At 33.5% G+C, this 24,646-nt stretch overlaps 3 protein-coding genes across 5 annotated transcripts in view; all 3 read right to left on the reverse strand.

Annotated features, from left to right (window-relative positions):
- LOC118185763 (uncharacterized) overlaps positions 1 to 24,646 on the reverse strand; it is an 831,500-nt gene that overhangs the window by 336,105 nt on the left and 470,749 nt on the right. The window lies entirely within an intron of this gene.
- The window catches only part of LOC118193479 (trehalose transporter 1-like protein), a 35,996-nt gene that overhangs the window by 10,678 nt on the left and 672 nt on the right, over positions 1 to 24,646 (reverse strand). The window contains exon 2 of one of the 2 annotated variants that reach the window (XM_035364576.2): positions 17,269 to 20,466. The exons of the other annotated variant lie outside the window; for it this stretch is intronic. Coding sequence (XP_035220467.1) covers positions 19,268 to 20,466 — 1,199 coding nt within the window. The 3' untranslated portion in view covers positions 17,269 to 19,267. Of the gene's footprint in view, positions 1 to 17,268; positions 20,467 to 24,646 lie in introns of those variants that run through there. 2 annotated transcript variants of the gene reach the window in all.
- LOC118193481 (facilitated trehalose transporter Tret1-like) lies at positions 1,866 to 19,190 on the reverse strand. Of its 2 annotated transcripts, none has more exons than XM_035364580.2 (2): positions 18,823 to 19,190; positions 1,866 to 3,158 (listed from the first exon to the last, which is right to left on the reverse strand). In XM_035364580.2, exons 1-2 carry the CDS (start codon positions 18,932 to 18,934, stop codon positions 1,996 to 1,998), a joined length of 1,275 nt encoding a protein of 424 aa, XP_035220471.2. In that variant the 5' UTR covers positions 18,935 to 19,190; the 3' UTR covers positions 1,866 to 1,995. The 2 variants fall into 2 exon arrangements, with proteins under 2 accessions (XP_035220471.2, XP_035220470.2); XM_035364579.2 differs by lacking the exon at positions 18,823 to 19,190 and adding an exon at positions 11,688 to 12,153.

Consider the following 24,646-nt stretch of genomic DNA (forward strand, 5'->3'; position numbering starts at 1 on the left):
ATATTTCGGTTTTTAGTTCACTTAACTAAAACCATTTTACTTGGAAAAATAAATCTGCATTTTATTTAAAATAGGAAGCAAGAAATTTTCAGGCTAAGAAACCAGCAACATACGCATGTAGTTTCTATCACACCACATGGAATTCCAATATAAGAGAACTAACTGGTTGACTCATGAAAAGTTTTACTGCTAAAAATAACGTTTTACCCTAGAAACCTATAAATTCTGGATTAAAAATTTAACGTTCAAGATGCAAATCACTAATTTCCAAAAAATGACTAAACTGCAGTACAATAGCCGGCTGCTTTCGTAACGTATAACTTACTCTAAAACTCAGTTTGAGGAATAAATTGTACTGATAAACCATATTGCACTTTAAAATAACCCTTTTGAGTGACTGTTAAATCTGAAGCCTTTCTGAGTTTTTTAATCTCTATATTTTTTTATTTACCCAATTTGCTATTACTATTTTTTATTTATTTATTTAAACTATACAATGAATCCTTTTGCCGCAATTTTATTCAGCTTGGTTTCTGTTTTTGTTCGTTTTCTGGCTGTTTTTATAACCTAAAATTTTAGATGTAATTTTACACTTCCCACTCACACATCTAAAATTTAAATTTTACACGACAGATAAGAATAAATCTCAAAAGATCTCTAAAACTATTACTATTTTTCCTGTCAAATTTTCACCTTAAAATGGGTGAAAAGGTCACGGAAATACTACAGATGATCATATTCCTTAATTCTTTTTATTTCAAAAATTAGGTATATTGATATATAAGAATGTCGTTTTATTAGCTTAAAATGTCATTACTTATACAAATATTTTATTTAAGAAACAGATCTCAAATGTGAGGTCCACCTGAGACTGAATGCTAAAAATAGGTTTTTAGTATAAACTGCTGGGTATTTAACCCCTTTAAATCTTCATGATCAGCCTAATATGCGATTACTGATTACACAAAAATATTATAAAAATGAAACTATGAAACTAACACTTGTTTTACTTGAAAAATTTCAAAATTTAAAATCTAAACGTCTATATTTTTTCGACTTTTGGTGCTCATTACTATCTAAGAATATATTCAGTAGTGGAATTTAATGCAGTCCGAATACTTATATGGTCATATCTATGTTGAATTTACGAATAATTATTTGCGATATGAAATAGACGGTGTGGTGTGGTGTATTTAATTATGGCAAAGCACACGACGGCTATCTGCCTAAGGTCAGGGATGCCTTCGTGGAGGACTTTCTAATTACAAAATTATATTAAAATGGAACATCAACAATAAAATTGTAAGGATTATGTTAATTTTATTAACAGTTATATTTTAAATTAAAGTTCCTTTCCTGTCAAATTCTTAACTTCAACTTTCTACTTCCAGCCAGAACGTAGTTTTGGAATCATTCTGAATACCTAATGAGGAGGAGCGGTATTTTGCAGAGTTAGAGAAAATCAGAGTTTCTGATTTGCGCGCGTCTGCCTTTTGGGCTACTCTATCTCTCAAAGCTGTTATTACGTTCGGCCGTACTTGATAAGCTTCGTAGTCAAATAGAGTTAAGGGGCCAACTCGATCAGAATCTTGATTGCTTCGGCTATATTTCTTTAGTTAATCTTAGTTTTAGTTTAATTTTTAGTCTCTTAAGTTCAAGCCCATGTGTTGTTTTGATTGTACACTCCAAGACGGAGTTTTGTAAATCTTATTGGAATAATAAAGGCTTAGTTACCCTTCCATCTTGTTGTTTCTTGTTACACGAACTTAAGCGATTATTCGCTAACTAGTTCTTAAGATTCGTCACTTTCCACAGTAACTGAGAAATACACTAGTGAGAATCTTACAAAATGAATGCACGCATGATTAAAGGAGACACAAATTTTTCATGATTTTATTGCTGTACAAGACTCTTAATATACATGCCCTGCAAACATAAAAATATATCTCAGGGTAAAACATTTGCTGTAGCTGATATTCACAATTTTCTGTTATTCTACAATGAATCATTATTATTTGATGAGAAACTTTGGTTTATTTCGTGTATTGTCTTTCCTTTTGTCTCGGGTATGAAAAAACAACAAAACAAGCAGCCCAAAAGAGCAAAAAATGCGTAAGTCCAGTATAATCCGTAAGTGCCTAAAGCAGTTCGCATATCATCGAATAATTTTGTTGTTGCAAAAGAAAACAAAGATGAGGAGACGCTAGCAACAGCTAGAACTGTGCTTCGACTATGAATAGGCACTATTTCAGGTGTTATTACGAAAGGTATAGGACCATAACCAATCGAAAAAGCTAACATATATATAACAAAACTTACCAGTGGCACCCAACCATAAAAAGTCATGTCCATTACCAATCGGGTAGATAAGAGATTATGAAGACCCAACACTATTAGTGCCAAAGTCATAAAACTGCCTGATATTGTGAATAATACCTTGCGTCCTGCTTTATCCATAAGCAAACCACTAATAGCTGTACCTGTAACTTGCACAGCTGCGACACATGTGGCAGCCACGTGAGGATCCATAAAACGTTGACCGCTTTCGAAGATATCTACAACATAAGCCATTAGGGAATTAATGCCAGATAACTGCTGAAAAAACATTAATGATACGGCAATTATTAAAGGTTTGTACAAGGTTGGGTCTAAGATATCTCGTACATGTATGCCATCCGCAGCTTGCTGTGCCATGTTGTCAGAAATCTCACGAAATTCTTTATCAATATCACAGTACTTTCCCTTAAGGAACTTCAAGCCTTTCAAGGCTTCTTTGTTCTTAGACTCGCGAATTAACCAAGGCGGAGATTCTGGCATCATATACATAAGGTACCCTGCACATACAGCGATAACAGCAGCTGATATGGCCAGCCAGGACCATCTCAGGACAATACCCAAGGCCATCACAAGGAAAACTCCGAAGGAGAAGGCTATTTGAAATCCTGATGTTAAAAGTCCTCTTATTTCTGTCGTTGAGATTTCAACAACGTATGCAGGAGCAGCAACAGCGCAGATACCAGCACAAATGCCAGTAAGAAAACGACCCACATAAATCCATGTCATTGATGAAGCATAGGCTACCATCAACCAGCTGGTGACATACGTTGTAGATACATACATAAAAACTGCTCTCCGTCCTAACTTCTGAGAAGCAAAACCTGAAATAAAAAGCAACATTTTAAAAAAGTATATACAACAGTATTTTAAAAGCTACATATGATGAAAAACCGTATTGAAAAAGCGATGAAATTTAAGACGACAATTCCACTCACGAATAAGGTTTACTTGGGACGAAATTCGAATAATTCTGTGAATTTTAGCCCTTAATTTAAATCGAAAAGTACCAAAAGATTATTGTTTCAGAAACTAAACAAAACATAGTTCATACAGATTTATCCATTTTTTAAAAAAACTATTATTAAGTAATGAGGGTACAAAAATTTAAATTAATGAATTATTATCCAACAAACAAATTTTTTAAATATCAGGTACAGAACATTATAAAATTTTAATATAAATTAATGAGTTATTACCACAGCCCAAAAGTAAAATAAAATAAAATATTCACTTGTTGCTGAAATAACGTTGCTTTGAGTTTTAAAGGACGTTATAACGAATGGTCGTTACAGTGAAATTGAATTTAGTATGAATTCACCAGTGGGAACATTTCACACTCTTTGAACCGTTTGCTGGACTGAATACACGCAACTGTCTGCTTTATTTTAAATAATAGCTGCACTAAGGATCTTTTCCTGTGCACCTAAAGCTCTTTTTCTTCCAGAGAGGTCGAAAGGCCTGATAGCCTCATTAGAATATCATTATAAATATATAAGGTTTTTTTAGGTTACGTTCTTTGAATACGGAAAAGCAACGAGGGCTATCTGCTTATGAGGAGGGATGCCATCGCGGAGAACTTTCTGAGGGAAACTGGAAAACATTCTGGCTCGCTTCATGTTACACATCGTGAAAACCATGAAAGTTATCCACGACGCCAACCCGCTAACCGCTTAACCATTCAGCCATTATTGGGCACAGATCTATTAGGATAAAATTGGTTATTCTTTTATTTCTTTAAATGAAGCGTAAGTTGAAATTACTCGCCGTATTAACAAAATAAATGCAATATATAATATCTGTACGCTTTTTTCCCCTACTTTCTTTTTTTTCGTGCTTATTTAAATTTGCAGAGAATATGATGTCTACTAAACTTTTATGGTTTTTCGATACGTATTAATAGTGTTTACTTCAGAAAATTCGTATTTTAATTTCATTGGATATTGCAAAATCTGGAGACGCGATTTTACAATAATCAAAAATTTATTTGTGAACCAAAAAGGTTGATAATGCGAGCAGTCCAAATACAGAGATGTAGACAAGAAGGAATTTTCGGAAATTACATAAAAAATAAATAATTACATAAACGTATTACATTTTTCAGTTAAAATCTGATAAAACTCAGTTAAAAACTTCCGGCATGAATTAAATATGAATAGAACAAAGCAAAATTTAGAAGCATGCATCTCGTTCAAGGTAAATTTTACATAAAAAATGAAGCAAACGATTAATAATACGTTACATTTCATTTCCAAACATTATGTCTAATCTTCCGATGCTGTTTTAATAGGCCTTTATGGATTAGTTCTGCTGCAATAAACTTTTCAGCATCCATACTCAAGTAGTACACTTCAGAAAGCTTATTATGGAGAAGTAAGAGCAGAAAAGATATAGTTAAAATTCTATGGAAGTAGTAGAGACTGACTGATGTCGACAGTATGACTTCATGTGGGATAGTTTAGTTTATGGAGTTTACTACGTTAGTAGTATAAGGTATTTCTTCCGCCTTCCTAGCGTGCCTTCGTGGTGTAGTGGCTCTGCAAGCTGAGCCGGTATTCTAGAAGCCTGTGGTTCGATTCCCAGCGATGGCGATTGCTCATTTATTATCTTGCCTGCTTCCAAAATACCTAATGTTTCTACAGTAGAAATAAGCGTAAGTAAACTTCAATATGTTCGTTCCAACAATAAAATTTGTTGGAAAACTGTTAATGTCTTATACAATACTCAGTATAATTCTCACGCTCAAAATTTTAGAATACATTAATGCAACTGATTCTTCTTTTTGTTCAACTAGATTATTTATTCCGTAGAATATTTTTGATAGTCATTGCCCTGTTTCGAAGCTGAAAGTTAATTAACATACTATTTTTAATGAGTTTCTAAATTTCCATAACTAATTTGGCGCTCCTTCCAATTGTTCGCCTGAGGCAAGAGCCTCATATGCCTTACCCTCCTCCCAGCTATGTATACAAGCCGCTTCAAGAACAACAGAAATGCAATCTAATTCTTTAGATTCCATTCTAACAATTTAAACCCCTATTTCCCTCTACATTCAGTACTAACAAATCGTGTTTTAAACTTGTTTTATATTCTACCGTATAGGAATTAGATATCTGGTCTTGCATTTTAGACAATTTAGGATACCTGTTTCTATGTTCTGATTTCAAAAAATCCTGCATCTGATTGTATCAAGATACATTCGCACGATGGTTTAAGGATCACTATGGTCATAGTTAGAGGCCAGGAGCACTACAAAAACGTTCAACGGGATTAAAATATCTTACGATTTTCGTCTCAGCCTTATCCAATAATGCATGTGTACTTGATATTCACTCAAGTCTACGATTTGCTTCTTCCACGAATTCTAAATTACAGTTTCTTCATTTTCAAAATACATTTATAGTAAAAAAAATGCTTTGTTACACAATAAAATGCTGAATAGCTTCATATTTTAGCATAATAAAAAGAAAATAAAACATGAAAATTTGTCAAGCTCCTCCATTTAAAGAATGGCATTCAATTAAACGTAGCATACAGGCCAATGAAGCACTTCACCTGAATCAAAATGCTGGTCAAATAGTAATCTACAGCGTTGATATAGACAAAGACGGGTTAGTAAAACTAATGACAAAACAAAATCGGAAATCGAGGAATCAGAATTAGAAGCACAACTCTCTATGCAAGCTAAGTTTGAGAAATATTGCGTCCTTTCAGTAGACCTATAAATTTTAAGCTATTTCTGAAGGATAAGAAGATAAATACACAATGGACGCTTAACAAGTTTCACAGTGCGCTAAATGCTTAAGCACTTTGCTAAAAATTGCAGAGAAGGCTGTAATGCGCAAAATGCAGATCAGATAATCATGAACTTAAGAACTGCAAAGAAGAAACCAAAAAATTTTAAAACTGTGTTTAAGCAAATAAAAAACTCGAGTTATAACACAACGGAAACCACGGATAAGAAATGCCCATGCTATCAACACAAATCCTCTAGATTCTACAGATAATCCTAAAAGTGAAATTACAATCCTACAGTTTAACTCACAGCACTCACGGAATGCTACTGAGCAACTTTAGAAATAATTAAAATATTAAAATAGCATCCGCACAGAAGTTATGTGTACTAAATAATAAACTATACAGTCTGCCCTATATATAGTCTGATAACAGCTATAGAACTCCTAAGCATGCCCAATATAACAGCACTAAAAATAGGATTCCTCCTGGTAGATGTATATTGACCCCCGTCTCAAGACATACAGCCAGAACCATCAGGAGTGGATAATCTGGTCGGAGACAATAACAATATTCCATTCTTAGTCAATGGCGATTTCAGTGCCCAATACCCGCTATGGGGCCCAAACGTCGCCTACCAAAGAGGCCATAAAGTGTGTACTACTTTTTGGTCTTCAGCCAATCTCACAGTAATAAACTGCTAGAGTGACATTTTCACTTTCGCTGGCGCGCTTAGGAACTCGTAGGTCAACTGACCCACCTATAGAAGTGCCGGTTCAGTAAATATCCAAAACTGGCAAGCCACGAACGATGAAAATAGTAGCGACCCCAATAATATAATGTATGATGTAAGTAACATTCCTTATGAAAGGAAGTCAAGGTTTAAAATCTCAATTAAAGACACGGGCTGGTTACAGTTCACGGAAGTACTTACAGAATTCAAACAGATAAATTTAGGCCAAACACCCGAGAAAAATTAGATATCTATATAACAACGGTCACAGAGAATCTACGTTGTTAATATCTTTATTGTACGACCGCCAGAAAGAAGAAAATACATATCGAAGGACTACCAACGGTCTATGGTGGACAGGGGACCTCACAGGAATGCGAAATACTGTCAGAAGATTACACCACTTGGGATAGTATAATAGCAAGCTCACCTTTTGGCATATATTTCGGTCTAGTAATAGGTAAAACGCCTAGGGCCATTACAGCTAAGAACGATGACAAAAAGAGACGGAACTTCAATTATCTCGGCAGAAGACACAATAAGGGATATAATACACTTTCACTTCCCACAAGAGGATCACTCAACAGATATGGAACATCAAAAAGAACACTGGTTCTACTCGAGCACGCCTGCTGATACAGAAGACGATCTCCTCTTTTCACACTTGGAGATCAAAACGGTAACCGAGACAATGAAACAAGAGAAGGCCCTCGGCCTAGATAACATTGTCGAAGTTCTGGATGAGTTAAGGATTGTTAGCAGTGGCAAACTACCATACCCGCTAAATAAATGCCTAGAGTTAGGGTACTTTCCCGACTCCTGAGATGATGCCAAGATAGTCCTCTTCTACAAGTCAGTGTTCCTCTTATCAGAGTGCAGCAAGTTTGTAAGATTCCTATGTGTTTTAATCTGTAGCTAAAGTTGGGGAATCTTAAAAACTGGTAAACGAATAATCGCTTGAGTTCGTGAGACGGAGAACAAAGCGTAAGAAGGAATTACCCTTTATTATTCCAATAAAGTTTAAACAGACGACTCCTTTCTTGGAGTTGCAATAAAGCTTCCACTCGGGCTTGAACTTAGGAAACTAAGAACTAAACTTAACTAAAAAGATATAGTCGAAGCTATCAAAATTCTAACACAGTTGGCCTCTTCATGCTAATTAACGGCGAAGTTATCAAGGGCCTAAATTACGGCCCAGAGTAGTAATAGCTTAAGAGAGAGAATAGCAAGAAAAGGCGAACGCGTGCTAGACAAAATCACTGGCTCTCTAACGAAGCCAGTAGAACTTCACAGTTAAATACTTCTGCTCATTTGCATTCAAACGCGATTCTAAAAATACGTTCTGGCCGGATGTTGTAAGCTTAAAAGTAAGAAGAGATAGGAAAGTAACTTTAATTCAAAATTTAACTTTAACTGTTAGATTAATTAACATAATCCTTACAAGTTATTAGATAAGGCAATCCCACAGAGACTAACCCGGCCAGGTATTAGATAAGACAGTCACACAGAGACTAAGCCACTTTCTCGAAAGTAGAAAACTACTAAGTGTGGCCCAATACGGGCTCACAAAAGGGAGAACTACAATCGACACTTTAAACAAAGTCCATGATGTAGTTCTCGAAACAGAAGAAGAGGTTTGCATACATGTATAATATATCTTGGTGCAACATCAGCTTTCAGTCAATTATGGTAGTCGGCTTACATGCCAGACTAAAGGATCTAGGCTGCCCGAAAAATCTGTTCAACATAATAAACAACTACCCGGAAAGTACACGGATTACTCATAAAAGAGATGCTCTTCATGTCACAAAAGAATATAAGAAAGGGGACCCATCCTTTGGAATAATATTGCACATATAGCTCTGAGAATAGATTTCGAGGAGAACGCTATAATTTAGCCATATGCAGGTGATTTTATATTAGTTATTGACAGAATAAATTGGTCAGTAATTCAGAAAAAGCAGTAGTAAAACTACTTACAGCTTAAGTACTTAAAGCGAGAAATACAAATTAAAAATTCAGCACAGAGAAAACTCGATTGATAATGTTTCCAAAAGACCATAAGACAGAAGCGAACCCACCCTGCATAAAATGGCGGGGGGTTCCACTCAGATGTCAAAATGAAATATATGGATTTTGTTTTGGGTAAGAAACACAGGTGGGTTTCCCATCTAACAAACATTAGGGAAAAGTAACTACGCTACAATTTTACAGGCCCAGTCGTACGCTCTTTAAACGGCGGACCTTAAAAGGGCAGGGAATATCCTGGTAAGTAAGGCGATATTTCATACAGACAGCATAATCGTCCTGCAAGGATTAAACAAGCGAAGCTCCTTTCCTACACAAATAGAGGCACTACGAGAAGGACACTTTACAGATTGAAGCACAACCATCTATCTATAATTTCAAGTCTCCACAAACCACGGTCACATTCCCTACGATTCCTGAGAAAACACGTTAAGTCTACCTTGTAGTGCCGTTGAACACGTAGCAGAAGTTCTTCATTATCTTAGGAACTGTCTCAAGACAGAGGAGCTATGCACTAAACACTTTCCCCCAAGTACCCAGCGTCTCACTTTCTATAAGCTGTTCACCGGCTATTACCATGTTAAGATGATAGTAATTACTATCATGACGATAGTAAACACAGGACACTTCCTCATGGAAGAGGAAGATTAATTGTAACAGGTGCATGCCTCGTAAAGAGTTCGTAGAACAATACCTACGATTTATACATATGTAAGTAAGTGTAAACCTACTAAAAAAATACTACTAAAAATTTCGATATATAAGGAAACTGTAGCTACTGTTATGTAAATTTTTAATCAGTAGAGGACAGAAATTCTAAAAGCGAGTGATAAAGAGAGAGAAAGGAGGTTTAACTACCAAAATTATTACTATCACAACAAATGGAATGATATCCCATACTTGCCGTGCCTTCCTTGAGAATGGCGGTACTAGAGTAAGTAAAAGCTATATATCATTATGTGTGAAATTTTGTCACTGTGTGATTGTTCCCTCATTCTGAAATGTGCACGAATTTTGATTCTTTCGTTTTCGTAGTTACAGCCATTTGTAGTTCAATCCAGGTTCGAATCTTGGCAAACGGGTTCGGGGCAAATCCATTTTCGGGATTTTCTCTATATGTAATGTCCGATCCCACTTGTAAATGCATTTGATGCAAAAAAAGTTAGAGACATAACAAATGAATGGAAAAACTGGGTTTGGTATTAATCATGAGATCTATATACTGTCAATCAATGATATATGCAATCATAACAATCATCAGAAACACACTTATTCTGCTCACTTTGCAACAGGCTTCTTCAAATGCTCTTGAAAATCAGTTATATTTTCCAAGTTCTTACAGTGTGTATTTTCAAGGTACATCATGCTTAATATTTGTCGACGTTCATGACGTTTTAAGCTTTCCTTCTGCTTTTTACTATATAATGTTATATATATGTTTTCATAAAAGGTTTTCTAGGGACTGATAATTACGTTATACATGACAAAAAAAAAAAAAAAAAAAAAAAAAAAGAATATATCATCTATTCCTTTCATTTAATCCAGGAATATAGCCAGAGGCGAACTAAATGGTGTTCCAGTACGATGATATGACTTTAAACTGAAATAAAATAAAAACAACTTCAGATACAGGCAAATTTTTTCTAATATTTCAAAGTACAATTTTTAAAATTATATTTTGAATAAAGCATGATTTATGTATCCACTTCGACAAAGTGCACACCAGAGAATTCGATTAAAACAATTTTCGATGACTGTACACAATGATTCGTACCTAATATCAAGAATGCAGTGTTCGACGTTTATTCTTAATATTTTAGTGTGAAGTAGTCTAAACAAGTTAAATAATAGCTTAAGGGAATCCAACTAACAGTTGCATTTCATGAAAATTATGCTTTCAGCAAATTTTATTTTGCAATCGTCGACAGTGCCGGTAGCAGGTACCATCTTGTTGGAGCCACATGACCTCTTAATTTGGCAAAAAAATTGTTATCGATCTGTATAACTCTGTAACTGTAGCTGCATCTTCTCCCTCGTTTTGAAAAAAAAAAAAAAAAAAAAAAAAATGGTTCGATGATGCCACTGTGTCACAAACCACATTACAAAGTAATCTTTTGCGGATGCAAGGGCTTCTCGTCAATCTTTCGTGGACTGTTTTCATATCGAAAACGACTTTTTTTTTTTTTTTTTTTTTTGTTGTTGTTGTTAACATATCCACTTCAGCAGAAATGAACTTCATCCGAGAAAATAATTTTTTTCCGAAAAATATAGTTCTTGAAGAGTATGATGAATTGCCAAATGAAGCACAAACAAATGAACACAAATGAAATTTAGTGACATTTTAAACATGGCTGACAGTTCGCTTTAAAACCACATCATTGTTACTGAAACAGTCTTCATACGAGTTTCGCAACTTTAACTACTCAGCCACCGGTCAGCTAAAAGATTTAGAGTATCTCTAAATCGTTAACTACTAATTTAAGTACTCAGCCACCGGTCAGCTAAAAGATTTAGAGTATCTCTATAAACTCGAGCGCGTGTTCACAGCTATTTCTTTGACACAATAAAATTTTATATTTGTTTTAAAAATAAGCATATACCGTCACATTATTACGGTACGTTCTTTTCACAGATATATTGAAGTGTTACGTTTAAATATGAAGTACGTGACATATCGAATTAATACATTACGCCGAAAAAATTAATACTTCATTTCTTCATTTAAAGAAATTTTTAGTCTTGTAAACTGGCTATAAATAAAAAGCATACAAGCAGAACAAGTGACAGGGAATACGGTAATTCGATAATGATTACATGTAATTTAAAACACAAATTTACATGCAAAAGCAATACTCACCAGATACGAAATTTCCAAGCGCTCCAGATAAACCTGGTAAACTAGCAATCCAGGAGATTTCTTCTGCAGTAATATCCATAAATCTACTTCCAGGTCTCTTCATATCTACAGTTGCGGGAGCCGAATAAGCTGTTGACATGCCTAAGACTACTATATACAAGAAAGCTGACACTGCCGCTATGTGAGTATTTCGAAGATTCACAACAGGAACGAGAGGTTTTTTGTCACTGTTTTTATGAATTGTCATATAACTTAAAGACAGAGACATATTGAAAAATATTCAAGGAAACGTTCAAACTTTTCTAACAAGATTCAGCTCTACATATTCAGATCTTAAATTATTTAATATGAGTTAAAAATTGATTAATTAAATTAGAAAATAGCAGGTGAGGCTACTACAAATATTTCTACATCTGAGAAAAGAAGCAAAAGTTCGCGTAGTTCCGTTAAATGAAGTTTCTGACAGCAAACAAAATCGATAAATTCTATCAGGAATTATTATCGAGAAATATCACGCACAGCGATAATATTTTCAGATTACTCAATAATTTAACCTTCATGCATTGTTCAGATTAACACATGAATAAAAGGACTGAAGATATGCAGAAGACATATCAACTATCTTTGATAAAACTAAAGTCACTTCACGGCATTGCGTGTGTAAGCTAAGAAAAAATAAATTACTGATCATAGATTTTAAAAAAATCTACTGTAATTAGAAAGATTTTTTACAGTTTAAAGCATTTTATGCATATATAAAGTGACAAAGAGTGACTTGTAATTAACTCACTTTCTACAAAGACTGAAAAAATCTACTGTAATTTAGAAAGATTTTTAAAGCATTTTATAAATATATAAAGTCACAATTCACTTGTAATTAACTAACTTGTTACAAAGAGTGACTTACAATTAACTAACTTGTCACAAACAGTGACTTATAATTACCTAACTACGATACTATTTACTTGTTTTATTAGTTATTTCGAGCAAAAATGCATGTTTATAAAAATAACACAATATGAAGATTTCACATCACAGTCTAACACCTTAAAATATATTTAAAAAAAAGATTATATCATTAAAGATTAAAAAAATTAAAGCTTTTAATTAAAAATATAAAAAAATACGAAACTGAAAAGAAAATTAAATCTGATCGCGGTATTTAAAATTCAGTTTAACAGTTGAAACAATTTTATACTTCACTTTCAACAACAGGTCAACTAGTTCAGGACTTAGCCCTCAAGAATTAAAAATCTGATGTTTACACCACATGACTTCCTTGACGGAATATTAAATTATACGCATTTTTGCTGCATTTCATTTAAAATTATTTCTTCGAATTTCATTAGAGATATATTTCTCATTCAATTAATTCTGTTCTCAGTTCTCTACAATGCAAAAATACATAAGACCTGAAAATATCATCATTAAAAATTTAAAAAATATAGAAAAAAAAAACACCATGCAGTTAAAAACAAATAAAAAACAAATTTTACAATTAAATTTGGAGTTCCTACCAAAAAACAAGCAATTCGGCCAGAAGGCAACAACGCAGATTTTTTGTTGCACAACAATGAAAGTTTAATTTTGGTCGCACTCCGCAAAAAGACACTTAATCCACTATTCTGCTAAATTTTCAAATGTAAACAAATATGGCTGTTACGGAAAAAAAAATTTAGAATTCGCCTAACTTAAACAACTTTTAAATTGTTGATAATTCTACAAATGATGCATGCAGATTAACTAAAGGCATAAAAACCTTAATCGGAAGATCAGAACCATATATAATTCAATCATTTTTAAAGCAAAAAATGAGCAATTTACCAACATATAAGAATAAAAAAAACTGATCTCACTGGGATGAGTAACAGAGTAGGTATATATATATTCTCTGTTACCTTATATATATACTTTTGTTGCGGCCGATTGCAACCAAAAAGGGAGGTGCATAACTACATATTATAGCAGTCTTATATACAAAATTTCAATGTTCTGAGGCTACTCGTTTTTGAGTTATGCGAGATGCATACATACATACAAACGTACGCATGTACGTACAGACACCACGAAAAAAAGTTCTCTTCTGAATCTATTTTAAATCAGTTTTATAATTCGCTTGGGGAAAAAGAGTACTTTGTTCTCTCCTTACGTACAGATGTCATGGAAAAAAATCGTTAAATTGCATTCGATAGCGGTCAAGATGGATATTTTCGTTGAAATATGAGACCCGGAATTTTTCGTGATTACAATACTTCGTACAAGGAAGTAAAAATATAGACATAAAATATATTTTTATAAGCGGTTAAAAATGTCAAAGCTAAATAATAAAGGAGAGAACTGATTTAAAGTAACGTTACATGAAGACTTCTGCATATACAAAGGACAGTTATTCCAGATATAGCTCGGCATTTATTTCACTACGCATATCTGACATGCAGTCAGATTGCAGTTTGATATCCATAAGCTCAAGTGTATTTATTTTTATTTAAGTATTTTACTCAAGCTTAGTTCTTAGACAAAATGGCGCTTCGAAGTAAAATCACGTACCAAGAGAGGTTATACACCGAACAAATCTATACAATGAATTTACATATGAATAACTGTGAAGAAAGATTATATACTTTAACTTTTAAAATCCAGGTAAAATATTCTTTTTCCTGTTATTATATTTCCGATTATCTATATTCCTATTATTATATTATCGGGATTATTTATTCAAGAACAAATTTCGCTTTCTAGAAACTAAATAAAATTCTTTCTTGATTTTTCAGTCGTAAAAATATATGAAATTTGTTGGAGAAAAGATATGGGGATGGGCTTACTGCTTTAAGTACCGATCCTAGAAAAACGCTTGACAGTTTTTTAAAGTACTGTGCACGATTTTTGAAAGAAGTCAAATGTAACCCTATACGGTATTTTCTCCCCCTTTCTACATGCCTTCTTCCTGCAACGGTAGCACACTCGGCGCGTATTCGAGAGGTCCAGATTCCCGGCGAGCGCATTGCTTATTTTTCACGTCTCCAGCGTCGGAGAAATGTAATAAGTCTACAAACCGACTACGTTTATAAACTGTAATACTGTTATCGTTAATAGTGTTTAAAAAAAAAAAAAAAAAAAAAAAAGAAGATTTCATTAATACGGTCTTTAAAGACTCAAAATTGAACTTAGTAAATCATTCAGTATACTTTAGTTCATTAAAATTAAGAAATTTCTTATGCTCGAGATGCAGTTCGCAGACATGTTTAAGATGAACATTTTCACCAAAGATAAAAGGGTCTGGTATAAATTTAATAATATTATTTTACCTACTACTACCACTACGATCCACTCCTCCCCCCTCCCATCAGCTGTTTCCTTCTTTAATTTTCAAATGCATTTTACAAATCGCTTATAAGCATGAAAAGTAGCCTCAATCAGGTCGCTCGAAGTATCTGCGCGAATTTGCATATAAAAGAATATTAATTGGTTTCGTTCGTTCTCTAAGAATATATAAAAATCGTAATTTCTTTATTCTTTTCGTAGAACCACTAATCCATAGTATCTAAAACTAATTTCATAAAGTTTTGAACTTTATTTTAAAAAACTGGGTAAGAGGAATTTCTAGGATCAAACTTTAAGCAAATAAAGCACACAGGAACGTTTATTCACACATATTGATTATATCACACATATTGATATATGATATCTATAAACTATAGTCTGTTTGTTACTTTGAAATAGGCACTTCAAGGCCAAACATATCTATTAAAATTGCCAACCATTTCCATTTGCAATCGCGGTGATCACTGCAAAGCATTTACTTTCTCCACATCATTTGAGACTGCTGTTAAAATCATTCACGTGCTTTTCATAAAGCTAAATGGAAATGAAGTGGGGGAAAAGAATTAAGCCACCAGACCTTTTTTCCGCAGCTGTTATTCCCATGGTTACAAGTCAAATTGGAAGGAAAATAATAGCTTTGAAGCTCCTATTTTAAAGTAACAGACTATAAGATACATGTAGTACACGCATCTTTGTTAGCGAAGCTTCCTAAATGATCTCTAATTATGCTCCTAGATTGGGACCATCTACAAGCATAACACGCCACCATTTGATAAGTACTGATTTATCTTTAGAAAATCATAAAGGATAATAAAAAAATGATCAGGTCCCATTATATACAAATTCATCCTACATCCAAAACTGTAAATAATATCTGTAACTGATGCATTAATTAAAAATCAAAATAAAAATAAACGCAAAATATTAATAATTTCACGTATGCCTCGATTTAAGCCATTTAAAATCTTCACTTTATGTCACTTTAACCAAAAACATTTTTTTTTAAATTTATTAATATATAATCGTAGATCCGACTAATATCTATACAAAAAAAATATCAATTTTGTTTGAAGAAAAAATATTTGCTTGTAGCTATTTATGGTACACAAACTAAACAGGAACTGCTTTCAAGGAAGATCTGCATTAGTACTTAGAAATAAATTTAACAAAAGAAATGAGAAAAAGATTTTCGTTCCCATGAAAAAAGGCGAAAAGCGAAAATGGCATTTAGCGCAGATTTGATTGAAAATATGAACAATAATGAGTACACAAATTTATGTAACAGAAACGACTGTACGACAGATTTTTAGTAAGAAATATGTCGCCTCAGTTACGAGTCTCCATCAATCTCAGCGACAGTAAAGCGTGTCAGTCGTAGTGACTGACGATTTAGTGAAACAGTATCAACTGCAGAAAATAAAAAGTTTGTTCCATAAATAAAAATAACCCTTTCATAACAATGTACCGTAGTTAACAGAAAATAAACTATAAAAGTAAATATAAAATGAAAAATATAAATTGCTCTATACCGAAGAGACAAACTCAGTGTGAAATATAAAATTAGCAAACTTTCGAATAACACTGAATTAAAACCAACGTTAACATAAAATTGATTTTTGCCTAGTTTTATCTAAATTACTCTATTATAAGATCAAAAACTGCTAAAACTAGCAATCTAGAAACAAAACTTCATAATCGTTACAATTACCAGAACATGAAATGCATAGGATATTAACAATAAGTATCAGAAATATGCAAACATTACTTGATATTCTTATTATGCATACTGAATCATCTTATTCATAGAGGTGAAATCAGCTAGCACAGGAAGTATTACAATTTTATGTAATACTTTAATTTATTACAATGCAACAAATTTATCATTTTCAAATACTTTTAGTCTTTTGAAATCCAAAACCAGCAGTATTTTGTTATAAAATTACTGTTAAACTTTCTTTAATCTTATTTCAATACGCTTGTATAGTATCCTGTCAAAATTTGAGGCCCACCAGCGGCCGAGCGGTAACGTCGCTGAACACTGGTAGTTCGGTTTGAGTTTCGAATCCCGCGAACGGGCTGGCTGCATGGGCGTTTCCGTGGTTTTCCCCATGTGTAACGTGTATACGAGCCAGTTTCCCTTAGAAAGTCCTCCACGAAGGCATCCCTCCTCTTAGGCAGATAGCCCTCGAGGCTTTGCCATAATTACATACATAAACCTGTCAAAATTTGACAGCCAACTTTCAATTAATTCACCACAAGAGACTTAATGAAAGGATTTATTTACAAATGAATACAATTAGAAAAAACAGAAAACATATCTATTAAAATTATAAATTCTTATAAATAACGTAAAATGACTACACAACAGATCTCCAACAATCTGAATGAAATGGATCCACAACTCATCCGGTAAGTATCTATATATGTATATTACCGCAGTAGAAAAAATACCTATGTTAAGCTAATGATGGATTATTATTTTAAAACTTTTCAGCTTATCATACTATTTAAACAGATTTTATAGTTAAAAATACGAAATTTTTAATCGCTTGGAGCACTAATCCATTTTCCTCCAATTAAAATAATATAACGAAATTCGTTTATATTTACGAGTACTCGAAATACTCATTTGTATTTTTTGCTGTATTGATTGATTGGTAGTTTCATTAATTAACTACAGTTACACATGGTGTTGTTAAGGAAAAAGCCTTATTCCATAATGGAAGAAATTAACTTCGCTATACATTAAGCCAGAAAGGGGTTCTGATCAAGGCATCAAGCTCATACATGATTATTACCTTAACCTTGGAGCCTATTTAAATAGTGAGATGAAGCGACGCAAGACAGATAGATGTACGGTCCCTGCCAAGCTTGAACGGAAAGACGAATAATCGATGGTTCTAGTTCTGTGAAGACTGATTATGTTTCTCCGATGACGAGTAAATTCGCTATATATAGTAAATCCTTGCCGAGTGCGGATTTGCGCAAAGTGATTTTGCACAAATGCCTTAATTGTTTCTATTCAATTTGTTTCAATGCTAGAATTTCATTCATGCGCGGACGCTGCACACCGTCGTTGCTATGCCAAAGTTCTCTTTGTGGCCACATTTTTCTCTCTTCCATCCACATGCGCATCCGGCAGCCCTGTTTGGCGCATTACCCACTAGCTGAGTGATAATCACAGTGAAAAATGTACGCTTCTTACAGCGAAAGTTTCAAAGAGTTGCGTAAGTTATTGTCGAAAACATACAATCTTTTTTAAAAGAAATAATTGTATCATGTACCCACTTATCACACAGTAACAAAAATCCTTTCAGTTAACATTTATTTTCATCTCTCCTTTAATCTACAATATATGCTTGTTTATATTATAAATACTTTCTTAATTTGAATTACACTTAACACGTTTGTTCCACGGGAAGTTAACTTTATAGAATAAGATTTTGCCATGCCCACAATGTATTCATGACGTAAGCCACACAGTCCATAAGGGTTTAGTGCATTTAAACTATCTTCGAAAAAGGAGTCCTTTTAAGATTAAAAAGTACGTTTTAGAAAAAACATAAACTCAGCAGTCAGTGTTTCTACTGCTGTTTAGCAACGTGACCCATGCACACATAGCTACAGATTATTACGACCGACATACAGACATGCGGAAAAAAGTACAGATGTAAAATAAAAGTTTTAAAACAGTATTATGTAACTAATTATAAGTAGGCATATGTAATTATTATAACTAATTGATATATTTTTATACATAAATCACCTATTATAAGTAAATTTGCATATTTATAAAATAAAACGAAAACCAGACCTTCATTTCTCTCCTCAAACACCAAGAAACTGCTTCTGGGGGACGGAAAATTATCTCTGTGTGTATTTACAAATAGTATAGCATTTCCCCAAACTGGTGAGTTGTGATCCATACTTTGAAAAACACTGCACGTATTTACTGCATGTTATTTCTTCGGCATTAATGTTTATAGGCCAAACCTGGTAGATTAGTCTACGTAAATATACACATCGGTCAAAATTAATTTAATAGCTTCTTTAAGTGTATGCATAATGATCCGTAATCTCTTACATTATTTAAAAAGCATAAATAAATTAAAAGTTTGTTTTGCCAAGAAAGCCGAGCTACGAATTGAATTGCTGTGGATTGAAAAAACAGCAAAAACACTTGCTATTCTAAGTATTTAGAGTTCAGTTAACTGGATTTACATTTCACTCTCACGTGTCCTTTTAAAACAAATGATAAATCATGCATAAGGCTTCTCGTTTTCAGGCAAATCTTTTTTCTCCTTCATTTCTACAGAAGCACTGAAAGATTTATGTATATCATCAAGGGTTCTTCCTTTTGTTTCTGGTACAAAAAACCAACAAAATACGCAACCGAAAATGCACATAAGCGCGTATGTCCAATATAGTCCATAAATACCGAAAGCTAATCTCATATCTTCGAAAAGTTTTGTTACTATGAAACCAAAAAATGAATTAGAAACATTAGCTATAGCCATAACAACACTCCGACTCCGAATGGGCACAATTTCTGGGGTAACAACAAAAGGAATCGGACCAAAACCCAAAGAAAATGAGCCTATATACACGGCAAAACTTATTAGAGGTACTAAACCATATACACTTTGATCTATCTCTTGCTTGCTCGACAATATAGCTTGAACACCCAGACCTGTCAGAGCTATGGTCATACCAATTCCAGATGCAATGTATAGTACTTTACGACCAGCTCTCTCTACTAACGCACTACTTAAGAAAGCTCCTCCAACTTGCACCGCAGCAATTACTGTCGCGGCTACATTGGAGTTTAAGGAACTCCTTGAAATTTCGAAAATCTCAACGGAATATGACATGATGCCATTTATTCCCGAGAACTGCAGGAAAAACATAAAACAGATAGCGATCAAGGATGGCTTATACAAAGAAGGCTCGAGGAAATCTTTCAAACGTATACTACCAGTTGCTTCTTGCGATAGCTCCAGCGATATATCTCGTAACTCCTTCATTGAATCAGAATGCTTTCCCTTTAGAAATTGCAAACCTACAAGGGCTTCATCGTTCTTCTTCTGGCGAATCAGCCAAGGAGGAGATTCTGGCATTAAACACATAAGGACGGATCCACACGTCACACAAACGGCTCCTACTATGGCTAGCCACGACCATCTAAGGAAAATACCCATTGATATCATAATAAAAACTCCAGAAGAAAGAGCCACTTGGAATCCAGATGATAAAAGTCCGCGTGTCTCGGTTGTAGCGATTTCCACTACATAAGCTGGAACAGCAACAGTGCTGATTCCGGAACAGAAGCCTGAGATGAATCGACCAGCATAAATCCAACCAATGGAAGGCGCATATGCAATCATCAGCCAGCCCGCCACGAATGGTGCAGATACGTACATGAGAACAGCTTTTCGTCCAAATTTCTGAGAAACATAACCTGAAAAAAATTATGCACATTCCATTAAAAATTTCAACGATGATAAAAAAATATTTCAAACAATGCATTCTTATGAATAATTACATTGAATAACATAAAGCCCTTATTCGCCAACACTTCACAATATGTTTCAAATCAGTCCTACTTTACCTTCGAAATATTAACGTAATATATGACACAATAAAACAAAATAAAATAATTCATTTAAATTTCGGCAGTCGCAAATTAAGACGAAGTAGCCAAGAATATACGCATCGATGTAGTCCAGATTTGATAAAGGGGAAGGGAATGCAAGAAAATAAATGCGTATAATAATTTTACAGCATTAATTAATTATACAGTTACAAATTTATTTTATAAAGAAACAACTATTAATAACTTTATGATTACGAACTGTATTATTCTCACTCTAAACACTAAGCTAATCAGAACTCGAAATTTATTTATGAAAGAGGTTTCAGAATGACATTTATTTCTCGAGAATTATTCCGTATTATTATTAGGACGTTCATTTCTTCAGAATTATTCCAAATTATTATTATGACGTTCAACTCAACTTTCATAATACATACACTTTTTTCGCAGAAGTATATTTCAGCACATACGGAAAATATTTTAATATTTCGTACAAGTTGTAATACCACTGGTGTTTATGTGAGTATCGTTTGCTTCATTTTATTGTTGCAAACAGCGTAAATTCCTTTTGTTTTTCTTCCTTTAGTTTTGAACTTTATGTGTGGCAACAAGATAATTGATTGATAGAATTGTGTTTGTGACAGCCATATAGAATGGCTCACTTATTTTGTATCAATTATTTCGCATTGCTGACATATTATTTATAATTAGTGTAATCATATAAAAGTGTAGGAATACAGTCCATTTGTTGATTGATTATTGTTTGTGAAACATATTAAGTTTAAGAACAACTGGATATAATTAACATGCAATTAATGCAATATTAATTAACATGCAATAACATACAACTAAATAATGAGAGGATACAGCAATTATCTCGAGAGAAAAAATTCAGTTCTTTTAATTTTCATTAGATGGTACAAATTGCTCTCTTTCTCTGGAGGAAAATATCGAAGCTAAACTGAACAGTCATATAAAACAAACTTTCCCTCTCCAGTAATTATTATAATCTTAGATTACCAATACTGGAAACGTAAACATTCTTATAAATGATATCCACCTGCAAAATTGACGCCATTTAGCCCCTAATTCAGTTAGTCAAAAAAATATAAAATAAATTACAACGGAAAAGTCCTCAAATACTATTCGCCGATAAAGATTGACTTTGAAGAGAACTTTCTACTTAAATTAAAAGTAATTAACGAAAAATAAAGCATAATTTACAATACTGCATAAAGCATTGTGACTATAACACAGAAAATCCTCCTGTCCTTTGGAATTAAAATTTAAATATCCTTCTTCCATAGTCTGCTTCTGAAGTTAATTACCATGCAAGTGAACATACAAGTAGTGTAATATATAAATTTTATTTTAAAGAAACGGAGTACTTCCATAAGAAATTGCACCAGAAAAACTAACATTACTTTATAAGATTTATCAAAAAAACGTTTCATAATTATATGAGAAAAAATATTTCTCAGAAGAATTCCTAATTTGTATGATGAAGATAAATAATCTAGTTGATAATATAAGCAAAGAATAAAGTAACAAATCACGGCTAAACAAATTTTTTACAACGAATGATAAGTTTTCATATAGCTTGTAAAAGTTACTCATAGAATTACAACACATTTTAATTAATAGTTGAAATAATGATTTAGAATAAAATGACATACCAATTAATGTTTTTAAAGTAAAATCAAACTATTGTGATTTAAAATGCCTCTATTTGGTATTTTTAATTGGAATTCATTTAATTTTATAATAATATTCAGTAACTAATAGAATGGTATTTATATTCATTTTTAATAATTCAAAGCTATTAGAATTAAGATAATCTCTATTTTATTGACTAAAAGATTAATAGACGTTGTTTAATTTATTTAATTGCAGCAAAGAACTCGAGGGTTATATGCTTAAGGGAAAGGATGCCTTCGTGGAAGACTCTCAAAGGAAAACTAGCTCGTATCCATGTTACACGTGGGGAAACCCACAAAAACGCCCATGCAGCCAATCCATTCGCTTGGAATCGAATCCAGGTCGAACTACCAGTGTTCAGCGACTTTACCGCTTAAGCGCTAATGGTCCAAATAAATCTCGGTACTTGTATTAGCGAGATGGATGATCCTCCCACGTTTTGCATTGATGTCTTATGTTATGTCTTATGTACGCTGGGAAGAAGCACCATAGTCATAGCGCTTTAAATCCCTCTTTTTAAGACTAAAGTGGGAAATCCATAGGTAGGGTAACAGGCAATAAATTTCATAAAATGTAGGCCCACCGGCGGCCGAGCGGTAAAGTCGCTGAACACTGGTAGTTCGGTCCGAGGTTCGAATCCCGCGAACGGGCTGGCTGCATGGGTGTTTTCGTGGTTTTCCCCATGTGTAACGTGTATACGAGCCAGTTTCCCTTAGAAAGTCCTCCACGAAAGGCATCCCTCCTCTTAGGCAGATAGCCCTAGTGTGCTTTGCCATAATTAAATACACCACACACCACACCATAAAATGTAGTCTTGGGAGAAAACGTGATAGAATATTACTATGTGTAATTTTCAAATTGTGAGATTTTTAGCTATAATGTGATAATGACTTTAGCTATAATGTGATAATATAAATGCAGTTAAAATGCATTTTATTTTTTGCCTTTTTTGGAAATCTAGGACTAGAAAGATAGGCTTCGATGACCACAGATTGAGAAATGCTGTTCTAAAGCCTATCCCCAGTAAATATCCAACAAGTGTCTACCAATATTTTAGCTAATCGAATGAGAAAAGGTTACGGTCATATTAATATAATAGCCTCTTCAGTGATAAATTAATTATAATTCGAAGCTTGAGATACTTTTTCCATGCAGCGTACTTCTAAATCTGCTTGTTAAATGTAATATTCCTAAAATTGTAGTGTTTTTTCCCACTTTCAATACAATATTTAATAAATTTTAAGGCACTCAAACTTTTATTAGAGCCCACGCTTTGTTTAAGGATTCTGCTCAAATGCTTAATGTAAAGTTTCTAAAGATATTAAGGATAGTGAAACAGTAACGCCCACTGAATTATCGATATGTAATTAACTCCCCATTAATAGAAGTAATATGTTACTTCTATTAATGGGAAGTTATATGCAGTGAACGTTATATACAGTGAACACAAAATCCACAGTCAGAAGAGAATTAATCCATGGCATAATCAACAGAAGATCTCTAATGATAACTTATCTGCATTTTCAACGCGTTTAATCTAGATAAATTCAAAATATTTAATCTTAATATAATTATTACTATTTTTAATAACTTTTTGGATTTCTCTACGGAATAAGGATATTTGTCTCAGTATTGCCAGCTGCATATAAAACATCTATATAATTAGTTATTTGCTACATACATTAAAATTTAAAACAATAGTACTCACCAGTGGCCGAGCGGTAAAATCGCTGAACACTGGTAGTTCGGTACGAGGTTCGGATTCCGTGAACGGGCTGGATGCACGGTTGTTTTCGTGGCTTTCCCCGCCATGTGTAACGTGTATACTAGATAGTCTATTTAGAAAGTTCTCCACGAAGGTATCCCTCATTTTAGGCGAATAGCCCTCGAGACTTTGCATAATCACAAAAGCGAAACCAAACCATAACACCCTATATGAACATATTAAAATAATGGAAAAAAAAATACGATCAGAATTTAAAAACGTAACTTACAAAAGGCATTAAAGAATCAGATTTACAAGAAAATTTGAACAATGAGTTTAACACTCGTGTGGGAAAAAAAAAAAAAAAAAAAAAGGTTAGAACCTTTTATTTTTTGGCAGAGTTCATCTGGCAAACATTATCTGGTATCACTGCTGTTAACCCCCTTTTTTATTTTTGTATTTTCTGTACATAATTTTGTTTTACGCTCAGGGTTTGCAACATCAATTTTTCCATCGTTTTAGACAGGTCTGGGTAATCGCAACCTGTATAATCTGCCTTCAATTAATTGAATTTCTTGAGAGTTGACTGGCAGGGGGAGTAAAAGGCATTTACGATATTAACGATGTCGTTACTGGTATGTA

Source organism: Stegodyphus dumicola, chromosome 2 (genome assembly GCF_044657685.1).
Source record: "Stegodyphus dumicola isolate Sdum_Otavi_A_Nest chromosome 2, ASM4465768v1".
NCBI classification, from domain to species: domain Eukaryota; kingdom Metazoa; phylum Arthropoda; class Arachnida; order Araneae; family Eresidae; genus Stegodyphus; species Stegodyphus dumicola.